The sequence below is a fragment of the Hyaena hyaena genome, unplaced genomic scaffold (genome assembly GCF_003009895.1).
Source record: "Hyaena hyaena isolate Hyena2069 unplaced genomic scaffold, ASM300989v1 scaffold_1444, whole genome shotgun sequence".
In the NCBI taxonomy this organism is placed as follows: domain Eukaryota; kingdom Metazoa; phylum Chordata; class Mammalia; order Carnivora; family Hyaenidae; genus Hyaena; species Hyaena hyaena.
The window spans coordinates 178708-194295 of record NW_024082073.1 but is presented as its reverse complement, the minus strand read 5'-3'; the positions used below and the strand labels follow the sequence as shown (position 1 = coordinate 194295).

Sequence of the window (15588 nt, the reverse complement as noted above, 5' to 3'; positions counted from 1 at the left end):
GAAGATTCCAGAGTGACCGAGTTATTTATACGAGGAATATCATGTCTGGGCATCTTTCTTAAGGTCATGAGCATTGGTGTTACCAGCAATGGAAGGTTCTTGGCAGATAAGAAGGAGGAGAGCTGGCCTGAGGGAGAAAGTGGAGGAAGAATTACCATACAATTTTCTCAGGTTCATTATACACAGTTTGTTTTTCAGATACAAAATCTACTCACCGGACCACACTGACCATGTACAACCTGAGTAGTGACAACACAGGTGACTTCACCCTTTTGGGCATCCCCGGCCTCGAGCGGTACCACGTCTGGATCAGCCTCCCCTTCTGCTTTATCTATCTCATGGCCGTTGTGGGCAATAGTATCCTTCTCTACCTCATCGCTGTGGAGCACAGTCTTCATGCACCCATGTTCTTTTTCCTTTCCATGCTGGCCATGACAGATCTGATACTGTCTACCACTTGTGTCCCCAAAACCCTTACCATCTTCTGGCTTGGTCCCCAGAAAATCAGTTTTCCTGGTTGTCTGACCCAGTTATTCTTTCTGCACTTCAGCTTTGTGCTGGACTCAGCTATTCTCCTGGCCATGGCATTTGACCGCTACGTGGCCATCTGCTCCCCCCTGAGTTATACTTCTGTTTTGATCCCCATTACTATTATCAAAATTATTGTGGGATTCTCCTTTAGAAGTTTCTGTGTTTTTGTTCCATGTGTTTTCCTTGTAAATCGTCTACCTTTCTGCTGGACACTCATCATATCGCACACATACTGTGAGCACATAGGTGTGGCCCGACTCGCCTGTGCTGACATCTCCATCAACATCTGGTATGGCTTTTGTGTCCCCATCATGACGGTCATCTCAGATGTGATCCTAATTGCTGTCTCCTACTTCCTGATTCTCTGCGCCGTCTTCCGCCTACCCTCCCGGGACGCCCGCCTCAAGGCCCTTGGCACGTGTGGTTCCCATGTCTGTGTCATCCTCATGTTCTATATACCAGCATTCTTCTCCATCCTTGCACATCGCTTTGGGCATAATGTCCCTCGTACCTTTCACATCGTCTTTGCTAACCTCTATGTAGTTGTCCCACCTGCACTCAATCCTATTGTCTATGGAGTGAAGACCAAGCAGATCCGGGACAAAGTCATCTGTCTGCTCTTTCCCCAGAGGTCCCAGTGATGACCACCTGAAGTCTGGTTGGGCAGGGTCAAGTTCTTAGTGTATATTAACTTAAAGGCTGAAACTGTAGCCCGTGGTCCAGAGAAGGGACAGATGAAGAAATTCCTTATTAATCAGAACTGTGGTTTTACTTTCATTGTTGTTTCAGTCAGAATCTACTCAGTTATTTCAGTTGACAAAAAGTAAATGTGAGTCTAGGAAATAGTATATACATATATGTTTATTTCTAGAAACAAAAATATGGCAATTCCTGATGATTATTCTTAGGCAACTATAAATTGTCAATGAAAATAATAAAAGGAACAGCATCTCTTTTTCATGAGAAATATATTTCTAAGGGATTAGAATTTTATAGATATATCAGATTTATATATTATAGTAGTTTATATATCACTGAAGATCACAGAATTTCTGTCATGATGACTCCAAGATTTTGGACTTTTAACTTGGTTATCCATTTCTAGACAGCATGTCATGATAGGTGATGGGTCCATAAGGAATGTTAATCAAGCAAATGAATGGAATATAATCATGCAGTTTAAATGAAGACTGCAGGCATTTATTGTGGACAAAGAAGAAAGCAATGAGGAACCTAAACCTTATTTTTCAGTCAATCTTGAGAAAGCCACGTGAGATGTGATGGTCAGAGTCCTCCATGAATAAATATAAAGATGAGCTAACTTCCTTTGGCCAATGAGAAGGAAAAATATGTACCGATTGAGATGGGGGATTGAAACCTGGACAATTGGAAGATCTAGCCCAAATCTCTTCTTACTTCTCAAATCTCAAAAAAGATGCTGTCCAGTGCTTAATATGATTCATTCTTTCTCCAAACCTATTATTATATGTCTGTTTGGTCAGAGGGAGTCACTCAGTCACTAAATCAGTCAAAGAATAACTATTTTTGGTGTTTGTCAGGTGTCAACAATAATTGATGTCTGCATTTCTCCCAGATCTAAGATGTCCTCAATGCCCACTGCTTCTTTTTAAACAAATTCTTGGAGTCACCAGTGAGTGTGAGCATCCTCTCCCTCCCCTCAGTGGTCTCAACACAAGTCACCCTTCCTCTGAATGGAAACACCAGAGTTCTACGCAATCTCTCTACTTCTACTGTTTTCCCAGTCTGTTCATGTGGGATTAGATTCACCATTCTACAGTAACTCATAACTTACATGTAATTTTTTTAGTAAGAAAGATATGTTTTTGGACATAATTCAAATGTATATCCTTTTTTAGTGTGACAATAGTCGTATGTTTTTTACGAAATTATTTGATGTATTTTGAATACTATCAATAAAAATTCTGTGAAGTATAAGTAGAAAATATAGTAGAGGCAAAACAAAACAAAACAAAAGGCAAACTCTGAAACAGAGTAGAATGATTGTTGCTAGAGGCTAGGTGTGTGTGTGGGGGGGTTACAGGGGGAGAGTTTAGTCAAAGTGTCCAAACCTTCACTTATAAGATGAGTTCTGAAGATATAATGTTCAGCACAATGACTATAGTTTATAATACTATATTGTGTACTTGAAATTTGCTAGGAGAGTAGATCTTAAGTATTCTCACCACACACACATAAAGACTAGCTGTGTGATGTAATGGATGTTAATCAATTAATATTCTAAAATGTATATCTATGTCAAATATATCATTATATGCTTTTTTCCAAGAAATCTGTGTATTTATTAGAATGGCATTAGGTTTTTAATAGACCAATTTTAGGGGTGCCTGGGTGGATCTGTCAGTTAAGCGTTGGACTAGGCTCAGGTCATGATCTTGTGGTTCATGGGTTCAAACCCTGTGTGGGGCTCTGTGGTGACAGCTCAGAGACTGGAGCCTGCTTCTGTGTCTCCCTCTTTGTCTCTGACCCTTCCCTGCACATGCTGTATCTCTCTCTGTCTCTCAAAAATAAATGAATGTTAAAAGAAATGTTTTAAAAACAGACCAGTTTGGATCATCAGATAATTTACATATATATATTCACATCCTAAAAAATGAATGAGAGAAAGAAAGCAAAGAGCACGAGTCGGGGAGGGAATGAAGGAGAGGGAAGGAGAGAAACTGAAGTAGGCTTCACACTCTGCGCAGAGCCTGACAACCATGAGACCATGACCTGAGCCAAAATCAAGAGTCCGTTGTTTAACTCACTGAGCTACCCAGACACTCCAAATTATTTATTTTTTGATAAGAAATGACACTATAGAACTGCAGGACTGGTCTAACAGTCTTGTCTTTACTTTTCCTTTAAAGAAAGAAACAGGATGGGGCGCCTGGGTGGCTTAGTCCGTTAAGCGTCCGACTTTTGCTTAGGTCATGACCTCGCCGTTCGTGGGTTCGAGCCCCGCGTCGGGCTCTGTGCTGACTGCCAGTTCGCTCAGAGCCTGGAGCCTGTTTCAGTCTGTGACTCCCTCTCTCTCTGACCCTCCCCTGCTCACGCTGTCTCTCTCTCTCTCCTAGAAATAAATAAAACATTTAAAAAAATTTAAAGAAAGAAACAGGATTTGAGTAATGAGAGAGCACTTGCAGGCATCAGTTAATCCAAAATACTAGCTTCTTAGGTCCAAAAACATTTGCAGAGAAAACCATGAGGAGGCAGAGAAAACCATGAGGAGGCAGAGAAAACCATGAGGAGGCAGAGGGGCGTGGTAGCCGTTTATGATAACTGGAATCCCATGAGTGTGTATGTATGCCAAGTCTCATGAGGGTTTTTAAAAATTCTATATTTTACTTGGTCACTTTTTTTTCCTCAAATACTAGTTTTCTTTGACTTTTTCCCCTCAAACTATGAAAAGTGTGAAATTTAAACAGGCGCTTGCATTGCACACTTAGAAGTGTACAATTCAAACATTATAGAACTATCTACATGCCTATAAATCCCATCAAATCTTGGATAATTCAATAATATACCAACCAGAAGGCCACAGAGGCAACTAAAGCCCCCTTCTTTTAGTTACACATAAGCTTCAAATATTCAGTCTAACGAAAAAACACTATCATTTTGGCTCTCCCCTGCATTCTCATGGTGATATCCTTATTGAAATATTCCTGTGTACGTATGTTTGGTCTCCTCACTTCAAGTCAGGTTTAAAATCTCAAAACCAGCCATCCAGACAAAATAGGTAATCAGAAAGATTATTTCTAACCCCACCTCCCTAACCCTAATAATTATGAAGTCAATTTTATAACATACGTCCAAAGACTGGATTGTGATGACAAATGCTATGTTCAATTTCTTCATAAGCCTTTTTGGTTTGGCGCACTTGGTTGAACCCAGGTGTGGAAGCCAGCATTGATCCTCCAAACAAAGTTGTCTATCACCACATGTGGGCTGTAATGACCTGTACATCAATGGGTTTTAGCTTCAATCTGCCACCACTCTATTCCTCTCTTAATTTCAGCCTAGAATCTATGGCTTCTTTTTAAATCTCTTTGCAAATAACGTCCAAAGTCCCTGAACATGGCTAAACCTCCAGAGAGGACAATATTCTTATAGAGAAGATGTCTGACATCAACGGGGCAATTCTGAGTTGCTTCTAAGATAGGTTGCATAATTCTGGATGAAAAAAGATTTCAGGTCCCAGGAATCTCTGATATGCTACAGCAGTAGAAAATTCTTTCTTTGAGGTAGCATTTTTTTCCTAGTGTATTATTTAATCCATTTTGATCCATTTGTGGCATACTTGTCAAATTCTTTTACTAAATCTGGGAAGACATAACTATAGCACTTCTTTACTCCCTTAGAAGTTTCCGAGGATTGCTCTGGAGGGATTTCTACTTCTCAGTCTTTCAGCAACTGCTGAATAAAATATGTTATATCTAATCCTGTGATTGGAATGTGTTTAATACAGCTGCCAATTACATACCCTTCAGCCACAAGAATCACAGGAGTGACACCATCTCCACTGTCTATTACTGTGCTGGTCAATGTCCATTCATCTACTTGTTTTGAAGTCCAAGATCCAGCTAAGGCAAGAATAGCCTGCACAGCAATGTACAAGTCTGGAACACTGAAGGACTCAAACATTATTCCAGCAGTATATTCCCTGTTTTCTGGAGTATTCAGTGGAGGTACAGTCAAAAGAAAATAATGGTCTTTCGGTTCTGTCCTTAAATATTTAAAGATCCCTTGTTCCATAAACCTTTCCATCAAGTCCCAATCCCAACGATACTAATATACCGTGGCAAATTGGCCACTTTTTTGCATACATAGGTTTTTCTATTGCTTTATCATCAGTAAGAAAGTCTAGATCATCAACATCTTTTATCACACTCCTTTGCACTTGATCACCCACTTTTGCTGACTCCTTAATAGCAATACAGGAAAGAATTATAAATGGTAGTTCTATGTTGCCAGCACATCCTAGTTTCGTATATCCCGTCTACAGCCAACCCACCACCCAGGCTGGCAGCCGTCTTGCCATCCTTCTTCTCACCTGCTGCCATCCCTGTCCTCTGCTGCATGCTGTCTGAGGCCAGGGAGAGGTGGTGGCAGGAGATCTGAGCTCTTAGACCATCCACAGCATGGCTAGGGTGGGGCAGGGCAGAGCACCCAGAAGCCAAAGCATTTATTACCCAAGTTGTGAGAAAGCAATGGGCTGGGTCAGTGGCTACAACTTTTCTAACCTGTACACTTTATATATATATAATTTTATATGCCAATTATGTTTCAGTAAATCTGGAAAAAGAAAAGCAAACATTTATGAAAGAATAAAGTCGACTATGCTTGTATAAAAAAGAAAGAAAGAAACATTTAAGGCAAAGGAATTAGTATGTGTAAAGACATAGAGCTAAAGAAAGACTAGACATCAAAGGAACTGGAACCTGATTAAGAGGTTGAGGGTTAGGTAGAGAAAACAGCAAAAAGTAAGTTTGCAGAAGATGGGAAACTCTAGATTATCCGAAGGAGTTTAATATTCTAAAAACAAGGGGAAGCCATAGGAAATTTAGGCAAGGCAGCACAAAGTTCAAATTTGTTTAAAACAATATCCCTAAGACTATTTTTTGGTGGGTCACTGGTGGGGGTAGCTGGATTCAGCAGCCACTCTGTTGCCCAAGATACTTTCACCTTCAACAGAACAGGTGGGAAATCTCTTTTTGCCAGGGAAAAACCAGCCCTCAACTGGTTGAATGAAAGGCACCTGCAACTCCAGTTAGATGTAAACCAATAAAATACTTTTCTGCAAAGTTTAGGGCACTCTGGGGAACTAAATCTAATACCGTGTTGTGCACAATAGTGAAATGGCAGTTCAAGTAATTGATAGGGGCCAAAATTAATGTGTATAAAATATTCAAACAGGCATAAGGAAATTTTCTCCTAACTCATTTCACATGTAACTCATTTTTTTAAAAGTAACATGATTTTAAGTTACACAAATTGTTATAGACGTGGTGGTGATTGAATTGAAGAAACTACCATTTTGAAATAGTTGGTCAGGACTCCTATGAGGCATCCTATGAGTCTACTGAGGTGCTTGTCTACTAAGGTGCTACTCGTCAATAATGTGAATAGAACCATAACATTTATGTGTAAAATAAGAGTTTGTTGCTGATATTTAAATAAGTGTGTAGGCCCAATTGCACAAAAAACCATAAAATACCTTGGAATAAACCTAACCAAGGATACAAGAGATCTGTATGATGAAAACTATAGAAAACTTGTGAAGGAAATTGAAGAAGACAAAGAAATGGAAAAACATTCCATGCTCATGGATAGGAAGAATAAATATAGTTAAGATGTCATTACTACCTAAAGCACTCTACACATTCAATGCAATTCCCATCAAAATTGCACCAGCATACTTCTCAAAACTAGAACAAACTATCCAAAAATTTGTATGGAACCACAAAAGACCCCGAATAGCCAAAGTAATACTGAAAAATAAAACCAAAACGGGAGGTATCACCATCCCAGACTTCAGCCTCTACTACAAAGCTGTCATCCTCAAGACAGTATGGTATTGGCACAAAAACAGACACATAGACCAATGGAACAGAATTGAGAACTCAGAAGTGGACCCAAAAGTATACAGCCAACTGATCTTTGACAAAGCAGGAAAGAATATCCAATGGAAAAAAGACAGCCTTTTTAACAGATGGTGTTGGGAGAACTGGACAGCAACATGCAGAAGAATGAAACTAGATCATTTTCTCACACCATGCACAAAAATCAACTCAAAATGGATAAAGGACCTGAACGTGAGACAGGAAACTATCAACACCCTAGAGGAGAAAGCAGGAAACAACCTCCTTGACCTCCACCGCAGCAACTTCTTACTTGACACATCCCCAAAAGCAAGGGAATCAAGAGCAAAAATAAACTGTTGGGACCTCATCAAGATTAAAAGCTTCTGCACAGCCAAGGAAACAACCCAGAAAATTAATAGGCAACCAACGGAATGGGAAAAGATAGTTGCAAATGACATATCAGATAAAGGGTTAATATCCAGAATCTATAAGGAACTCACCAAACTACACGCCCGAAAAACAAACAACCCAGTGAAGAAATGGGCAGAAGACATGAACAGACACTTCTCCAAAGAGGACATCCAGATGGCCAACAGACACATGAAACGATGCTCAGCATCCCTCCTCATCAGGGAAATACAAATCAAAACCACACTGAGATACCACCTCACGCCAGTCAGAGTGGCTAAAATGAGCAAATCAGAGAACTCTAGATGCTGGCGAGGATGTGGAGAAACGGGCACCCTCCTACACTGTTGGTGGGAATGTAAACTGGTACAGCCCCTCTGGAAAACAGTGTGGGGGTTCCTCAGGAAACTAACAATAGAACTCCCCTATGACCCAGCAATAGCACTGCTAGGAATTTACTAAGGGATACAGAAATGCTGATGCACAGGAGCACATGTACCCCAATGTTCATAGCAGCAATCTCCACAATAGCTTAAACATGGAAAGAGCCTAAGTGTCCATCAACGGACGAATGGATCAAGAAGATGTGGTTTATCTATACCATGGAATACTGCATGGCAGTGGGAAAGAATGAAATCTGGCCATGTGTAGCAACATGGATGGACCTTGAGGGTGTTATGCTTAGCGAAATAAGCCAGGCAGAGAAGGACAAATATCATATGTTTGCACGTATAGGAGGATTAGGAGGAACTTAACTGAGGAGCAAGGGAGAGAAGAAGGGCGGAAATGGTGGGGGAAAGGGAGAGAGGCAAACCATGAGAGACTCTTGAATGCAGACAAAAACTGAGGACTGATGGATGTGGGGAGGAAGGGGGATGGGCATGGAGGAGGACATTTGTGGGGATGAACACTGGGTGTTATGTGGAAACTATTTGACGATAAACTATTTGTAGAAAAAAAATAAAAATAAAACCCATTCCTAAGCAAAATAAATAAATAAATAAGTGCGAAGGCTGAGGGTTGTAACTCAATTTTTTAAGATGTAAATTATAAATAAAGTGGGAAGTGGCACCAGAGCACACTGCTACTCAGTCCAGTGGAAATCATTCACTGAGACCAGGAAACTGTTTTTATTAGCCCAAACTATGACAACATTATGCTGCAAGTTTGTATAACCTTCTGATTGGACCATGTGTTCAAATGAAATGCATTCAAGTTTCCCAGAACCAGCTCTGCTCCACAAAGCAACACAGGAAGATAGAAGACTCCCTAAGGGGACTGAGTACACCAAAGGTAAGAGCTGTAAATTTCCATGACTTGAACATGTCTCTTTTGTAAAATATAGGCCAAGGAACCTCCACTTCTAGTACATCAAACAAAACACTATTGTACATTTGAGTGTTATTTACAACAGTCTTGCAATACAGGATTTAAAAAGATGGCCTTGGGAAATGAAAGTTTGGTACTGTGTGACCAATCAGAAGGAAATATGCCTGTGGATGAGACCAAGGCAAACATCTGGGAATTTGGAGGTCCCCTACTCAGGGTTATTGACCGTATCTGTGCAGGCATAGAGACAGAGGCTCTGGCTGTTAGGTCCCAGGGACAGTGACCTGGTTTCTGATCTGAGGGATAAGCATCTGTCAGGTCTTAACAGACCTGGGCCTCCAAGCCACCAAGAGTGTCAGAGGGCATATCTGACAGTGTTGCCACAGGATTGTACTTGACTGTTCATATTGGCTGTTCCCAATAAACACCCCTGTTTCAATTGGGGTTGAGTCCCATTAAGGAGAACGTAAAGATAAGATGAAAATAAGGATGAAGACTGACAGAACTACAGGAAGTAGCAGGTGCCAGGACTCGGAGGTGAGAACAGAATGGGATTTAAGTGAAGGGAAGATGTGATCAGATACACACGGCAGGAGGAGCAGTGCGCAGAGGGGAAGGGCAGGAGGGAGACACAAGGAAATAAGCTGATTCTTTTGGAAGCAATGAAAGTGATGTAGGTAAGAACTGAAGGTAGCTTGACAATGGGACAGAGAAGAGAATGGCTTGAGGGGATTTTAAGAGGCATCAGCAACACATTTTTGTAAGAAATCCCCAATCCTCATGAGAAAGAAGTGACATTTGCTGACCCTGGGAGCACTGAGGGCAGGGCCAGGGTGGGGAGTGGATGCAGTTCAGGAAGTGATGGATTTCGTGTAAAAATGAGATGTTTAGCCAAAGATATTGCAAAGTGGCAGCTACTTGATTGACAAGGGGAACACACTGACTTTGGTCATCAAAAGAAATAGCGTCCAGGATCTGCTCCCCTCCTACCCGGTAGAGGCAGCGACAATCCATTTTCCAGTTGTCTGGTTTTAATGCTCACATGGACATATGCACTGGGTCCCCAGGGGAAAGCAAGGCACAAAGATCCACTGCAGAGCTTGTGAAGACAGATGCTGGGGCCCCACTTTGAAGGCAGTAGAACATCTTGATGTGGGCCATGTGATCAGTGAGCCTGCGCTGTGTTAGAACATTTTCACAAGTACTGTTCTATCTAGTTTGTCAACCCTTCTATAATCTCAAGACATAGGTACTATGTTACCAACTTCTTACACACACTAAGTGTGTTTGCCAAACCCTTTGCCAGAGAAGCAAGGGCATGAGCTGGAACCTGACAAGAGGTGGCAGGTGGACAGCCATGCCCCGCAGGCATACGGGTCCTCACATGATGCAAAACATAAAAATAAACAACTGTAGGCAGTAGGAACTGCTAGGCATGGACAGGGTTAACATGAACTCCTTTCCATTCTCCCCTGAGACACACAGGGTCCCTCAGGCTCTAACTTTTTACTTCTTCCCCCCCATGGAACATCAACCAGAAATAATAAATGAGCAGGGAATCTACCTGTCCACCAGTCCCAGGCTTTCCCCTCCATTTGTTTCTTTGTTTTGTGTTTCTGCCCTTCCTGCAGTTTCTGGCTTTCTGTCAGTATGACCTTTCTTCTTTTCATCTGACCCAACCCCACAAGTAGGTGAGTGTTGGCTGTTTGTAGGGGGTGTGATCTGGACCAGGGCTGGACAGAAAGAGGGGATGGGTGAATGCTCAGGGCTCTGTTTCCAGGAGCCATGCACTGAGACCATTGCTTCCTTTCTGGAGTGACTTCCACTTAGAAATCCAGGTCATCATCACAAGACTTGTGCACGCACTCCATGAAATGGACCACAAAAGATTTGAATGGATACACAATTATACACCTGAGTTAAGCTTGGCCAAGTAACTGGTGTTCAGCAAATCTGGGTCAGAGATGTGACAAGGACTCACTGCCCTGACCTATAAAGTGGGATAAGTGTGCAGGTAGGTGTGTGTGTGTGTGTGTGTGTGTCTGTGTGTGTGTGTGTACCTGAGCTGCTCTGGTTAGTTTATAAACATCTGTCTGTCTATGTTGTCTCTTTACTGTGTGGTCAGAGTCAGAAGGATGATACAGATGATATAAGATACGGTCTATTAAAAGAAATACAGGAGTACGTGCTTACTATGTGCCTAGCACTGCACTAAAGAGTGGCTTGGGGGCATTTTTTGTCTTTATAATAAATGAGAATTAGAGATATTAGGCTCTTTTGACAAATGTGGGACCTAAGGATTATGGTTCACATACATTCACCCCAGTTGACAGTAAATGATGGAGCTGGGATGAAAGTGCCCAGCCATCTGGCTGCACAACATATCCTTGGTGCAATATTTTATTGAGATACTGTGGGCATCTGTGTGTGTATGGGTATGTGTGTGTGTTTACCTAACATACTACCATGCACACAAAATTTAATAAAATGAATATTAATACTTTGTATCATCCATTACTTGGGTCATATTTAAATTCCTGCAATTATACCCCATCTTCCATTACTGGTTTGTTTCAACAGAATCCAATTAAGAATGGATTTCGTTGTTCACTTTCTTAAATTTATTTAATCTAGAAAAGTAATTTCAACATCAATGTGCCTCACACTCTATTGATGATTGACTTGGTGAACAGACCAGACTGTCTCATAGATTGCCCCACATTCCAGATTCATCGACCCAGGATGACAGGCCTCAGAGTTCACTTAATCCATGTGCGCCCATGTGTGTGTTTATAGGTGCCTTGGAAGACTGTATGAGCATGGGTTGTGTCTGAGTGAAGGATACACACACACTAGAACAGACCTCTCCTCGCACATGTGAACAAAGGCCGATGTCACATGAGCTGGGAGAGCAGGGATTCCTAGCGTTGGTTTCAGAGACATGGTGCCAGGTGTTGTTCTAGGTTGTGAGCAGCACACGGATAGAGCTTTGCACATGGAGGCTGAACACCCTAATCAGATATCTCCTGTGGGTGACAAGTGGGTCCTAGGTGTACCCCATGCATAAGAACCAGATGAAGCTAGGGCATCTGGGTGCCTCAGTTGGTTGAGCGTCTCACTGTAGGTTTCCACTCAAGTCACGATTTCATGGCTTTGAGGATTCATAACTTGCTTTGGGCTCTTTGCCAACAGCGCAGAGCCTGGAACCTGCTTCAGATTCTGTGTCTCCCTCTCTCTCTGCCTCTCCTCTATTTGTGCTGTGTCTGTCTCTCTCAAGATAAATAAATAAGCTAAACAAACAATATGAACCAGATGAAAGTCATTCAGCCAGGGAGCAGGAATACTCAGCAGATGAGGGCTGGACTGTGGCCACCTGCTGAACTTTGAGTGTGTTCTCAGAGCCCAGAACCTAATATAATGGAGATGCTATAGAGGAGACTTTCTGTTGCTCCAAGGAGAGTGTTTTTGTATGTGGATAAGGGAAACTCAGAAAGAACAGAGGAGAGCATTGTGTTTCTTTTTTGCCAAAAGGAGAAGAGTGGAGAAATTAAGTGTTAGTCTGGTAGTCGGGAGTCTTGTGAGTTGGGCCCAAGAATGAGCTAAAAGGTGGGTCTTGGCATCAGGTTGAATGTGAGGTTGGCCTTGTCAGTCCAGGAGTTGGAGGTGTAGGAACATCACCATCTTCCTCTCCCAGTGCTGCTCCTGGGGTGCTTGCCCTTGCTGTATGGTGGTTATGTGTAGATTATAAATAACTTTCCATGCACTACATTGCTGGCAAAGGAAGGAGGTATATGAACCTAGTTTTTAAAAGAGCAATTCCCCAAATAAACATTCTGGGATTTCCAAAGCAAATGGCAGTACCAAAATCCAGTCTTTAAATACTTTGTTAACAATTTTTGTGTGTGCATGTGTGGGAATGGTGTGTACATGTGGTATGTGTGAGTGTAGCATGTTGGCCCATGTGTTCATGGTGTGAGCGTGTGTTTTTGAAACAGAGGGATGGTTGGAGAGAGAGTTATATTTGTAGATCAGAGTATGTTTGAAATAGTGAGTATTAGTCTGTAACTGAGGAAATATGTGTCTGGGAGGTCTATTTGTCTAATAGTATATGCATTCACAAGGAAACAATCTTTCATTCAGACAGAAATCTTGACTAGTAGTGTTCTTAAGTACAAAGCAGTAGGATAGTATGCAGCTGTATAATGTATAGGGTGCTTAAAAATGATATTTTGTTTGTTTTTAGAGGAACAAGGGCTCATGAGCCTCAGCTACATGGACTCTATTTTTTTCTTCAAAATTTTATTTAAATGTTAGTTAACATACAGTAAGATACTGGTTTTAGGAGTAGAATTTAGTGATTTATCAATTACACACAACACCCAGTGCTCATGATAACAAGTGCCCTCCTTAATACCCATCATGCATATAGCCCTTCCTATACCGACCTCTCTTTATGTTTAGTAGTTGATAATGATGAGTGGTTGGAAGAGAGAGCGATTCACATGACGCTAACTACTCTCTACTACCCTCTGTCCTCAGGACCTGGTGCCTATCTCACCGTGTTCGACCATGGTCACTTTCAACCTGAGCAATTACAACCCTGGACCCTTCATGCTGGTGGGGATCCCAGGCCTGGAGCAATATCACGTGTGGATTGGAATTCCTTTCTGCATCATCTACATTGTAGCCATTGTGGGAAACTGCATCCTTCTCTACCTCATCGTGGTAGAGCGTAGCCTTCACGAACCCATGTTTTTCTTTCTCTCCATGTTGGCCATGACTGACCTCATCCTGTCCACAGCCGGAGTTCCCAGGACACTCAATATCTTTTGGCTCAGGGCTCGAGAAATCACATTCCCGGAATGTCTTACACAAATGTTCTTCCACCACTATAGCTTTGTCCTGGACTCAGCCATCTTGATGGCCATGGCATTTGATCGCTACGCAGCCATCTGCTGTCCCCTGAGGTACACCACTATCTTGACCCCCAGGACCATCATCAAGATTGCAGTGGGCATCTCCTTTCGAAGCTTCTGCATTATCCTGCCAGTTGTATTCTTGCTCACACGCCTGCCTTTCTGCAGGACACGCATCATACCACACACATACTGTGAGCACATAGGTGTGGCCCGGCTCGCCTGTGCTGACATCTCCATCAACATCTGGTACGGCTTTTGTGTCCCCATCATGACAGTCATCTCAGATGTGATTCTCATTGCCGTTTCTTACAGCCTCATCCTCTGTGCCGTCTTCCGCCTCCCCTCCCGGGACGCCCGCCACAAGGCCCTTGGCACGTGTGGTTCCCACGTCTGCGTCATCCTCATGTTTTACACACCTGCCTTTTTCTCCATCCTTGCCCATCGCTTTGGACACAATGTCTCCCGCACTTTCCACATTCTGTTTGCCAACCTCTACGTTGTCATTCCCCCTGCACTCAACCCTGTTGTCTATGGAGTGAAGACCAAGCAGATCCGAGATAAGGTCATAGTTTTATTTTCTATGAAGTCTGCTGAATGATGTTCCAATGTGCTATGAAAAAGCTGACATTATTTAATAGAGTATGTTAATATAGTAAGATAGAAAAAAACTAATTCTATTTTTTTTCATTTATTTTCATTTATTTTTAAATTTACATCCAAGTTAGTATACAGTGCTATAATGATTTCAGATTCATCATTCATTCATGATTCATCCCCTCTGTGTAACTCCCAGCGCTCATCCCAATAAGTGTCCTCCCTAATGCCCCTTACCCATTTAGCCAATCACCCCATCCACAACCCCCTCCAGCAACCCTCAGTTTGTTCTCTATATTTAAGAGTCTCTTATATTTTGTTTCCCTGCCTGTTTTTATATTACTTTTGCTTCCCTTCCCTTACGTTCATCTATTTTGTATCTTAAAGTCTTCATATGAGTGAAGTCATATGATACTTGTCTTTCTCTGACTGGCTAAGTTCACTTAGCATAATACTCTCTAGTTTCATCCATGTAGGAGCAAATAGCAAGATTTCATTCTTTTTGGTTGACGAGTAATACTCTATTGTATATATACACCACGGTTTCTTTGTCCATTCATGTGTCAATGGACATTTGGGCTCTTTCCATACTTTGGCTATTGTCAATAGTGCTGCTATAAACATTGGAGTGCATATACCCCTTTGAAACAGCACACCTGTATCCCTTGGATAAATACCTAGTAGTGCAATTGCTGGGTTTTAGGGTAATTCTATTTTTAATTTTTTGAGGAATCTCCATACTGTTTCCAGTATGGCTGCACTAGTTTGCTTTCCCACCAGCAATGCAAAAGAGATCCTCTTTATCTGCATCTTCTCCAACATCTGTTGTTGCCCAATTGTTTATTCTGGCCATTCTTACAGGTGTGAGGTAGGATCTCATTGTAGTTTTAACTTGTATTTCCCTGATGATGAGTGGTGTTGAGCATTTTTTCATGTGTCTGTTAGCCATTTGGATGTCTTCTTTGGAGAAATGTCTATTCACATTTTGCCCAATTCTTCACTGGATTATTTGCTTTTTGGAAGTTAAGTTTGATAAGTTCTTTATAGATTTTGGATACTAACACTTTATCTGATATGTCATTTGCAAATATCTTCTCCCATTCTGTTGGTTGCTTTTAGTTTTGCTGATTGTTTCCTTCACTGTGCAGAAGCTTTTTATTTTGATGAGGTCCCAATAGTTCATTTTAGCTTTTGTTTCCCTTGCC

The 15588-nt window shown here is 41.7% G+C and overlaps 2 protein-coding genes and 1 pseudogene across 2 annotated transcripts; 2 read left to right on the top strand and 1 right to left on the bottom strand.

Moving 5' to 3' along the window:
* The first annotated feature begins 230 nt into the window (after window positions 1-230).
* LOC120225592 (olfactory receptor 52H1-like) lies at window positions 231-1172 on the top strand. The gene has a single exon (XM_039223782.1). The coding sequence runs from the start codon at window positions 231-233 to the stop codon at window positions 1170-1172; it is 942 nt and encodes a 313-aa protein (XP_039079713.1).
* Window positions 1173-4348: 3176 nt separating this feature from the next.
* Window positions 4349-5334, bottom strand: LOC120225579 (annotated as a pseudogene).
* Window positions 5335-13439: 8105 nt separating this feature from the next.
* On the top strand, window positions 13440-14387 carry LOC120225588 (olfactory receptor 52H1-like). Its single transcript, XM_039223777.1, has one exon. The coding sequence runs from the start codon at window positions 13440-13442 to the stop codon at window positions 14385-14387; it is 948 nt and encodes a 315-aa protein (XP_039079708.1).
* Window positions 14388-15588: the final 1201 nt, after the last annotated feature.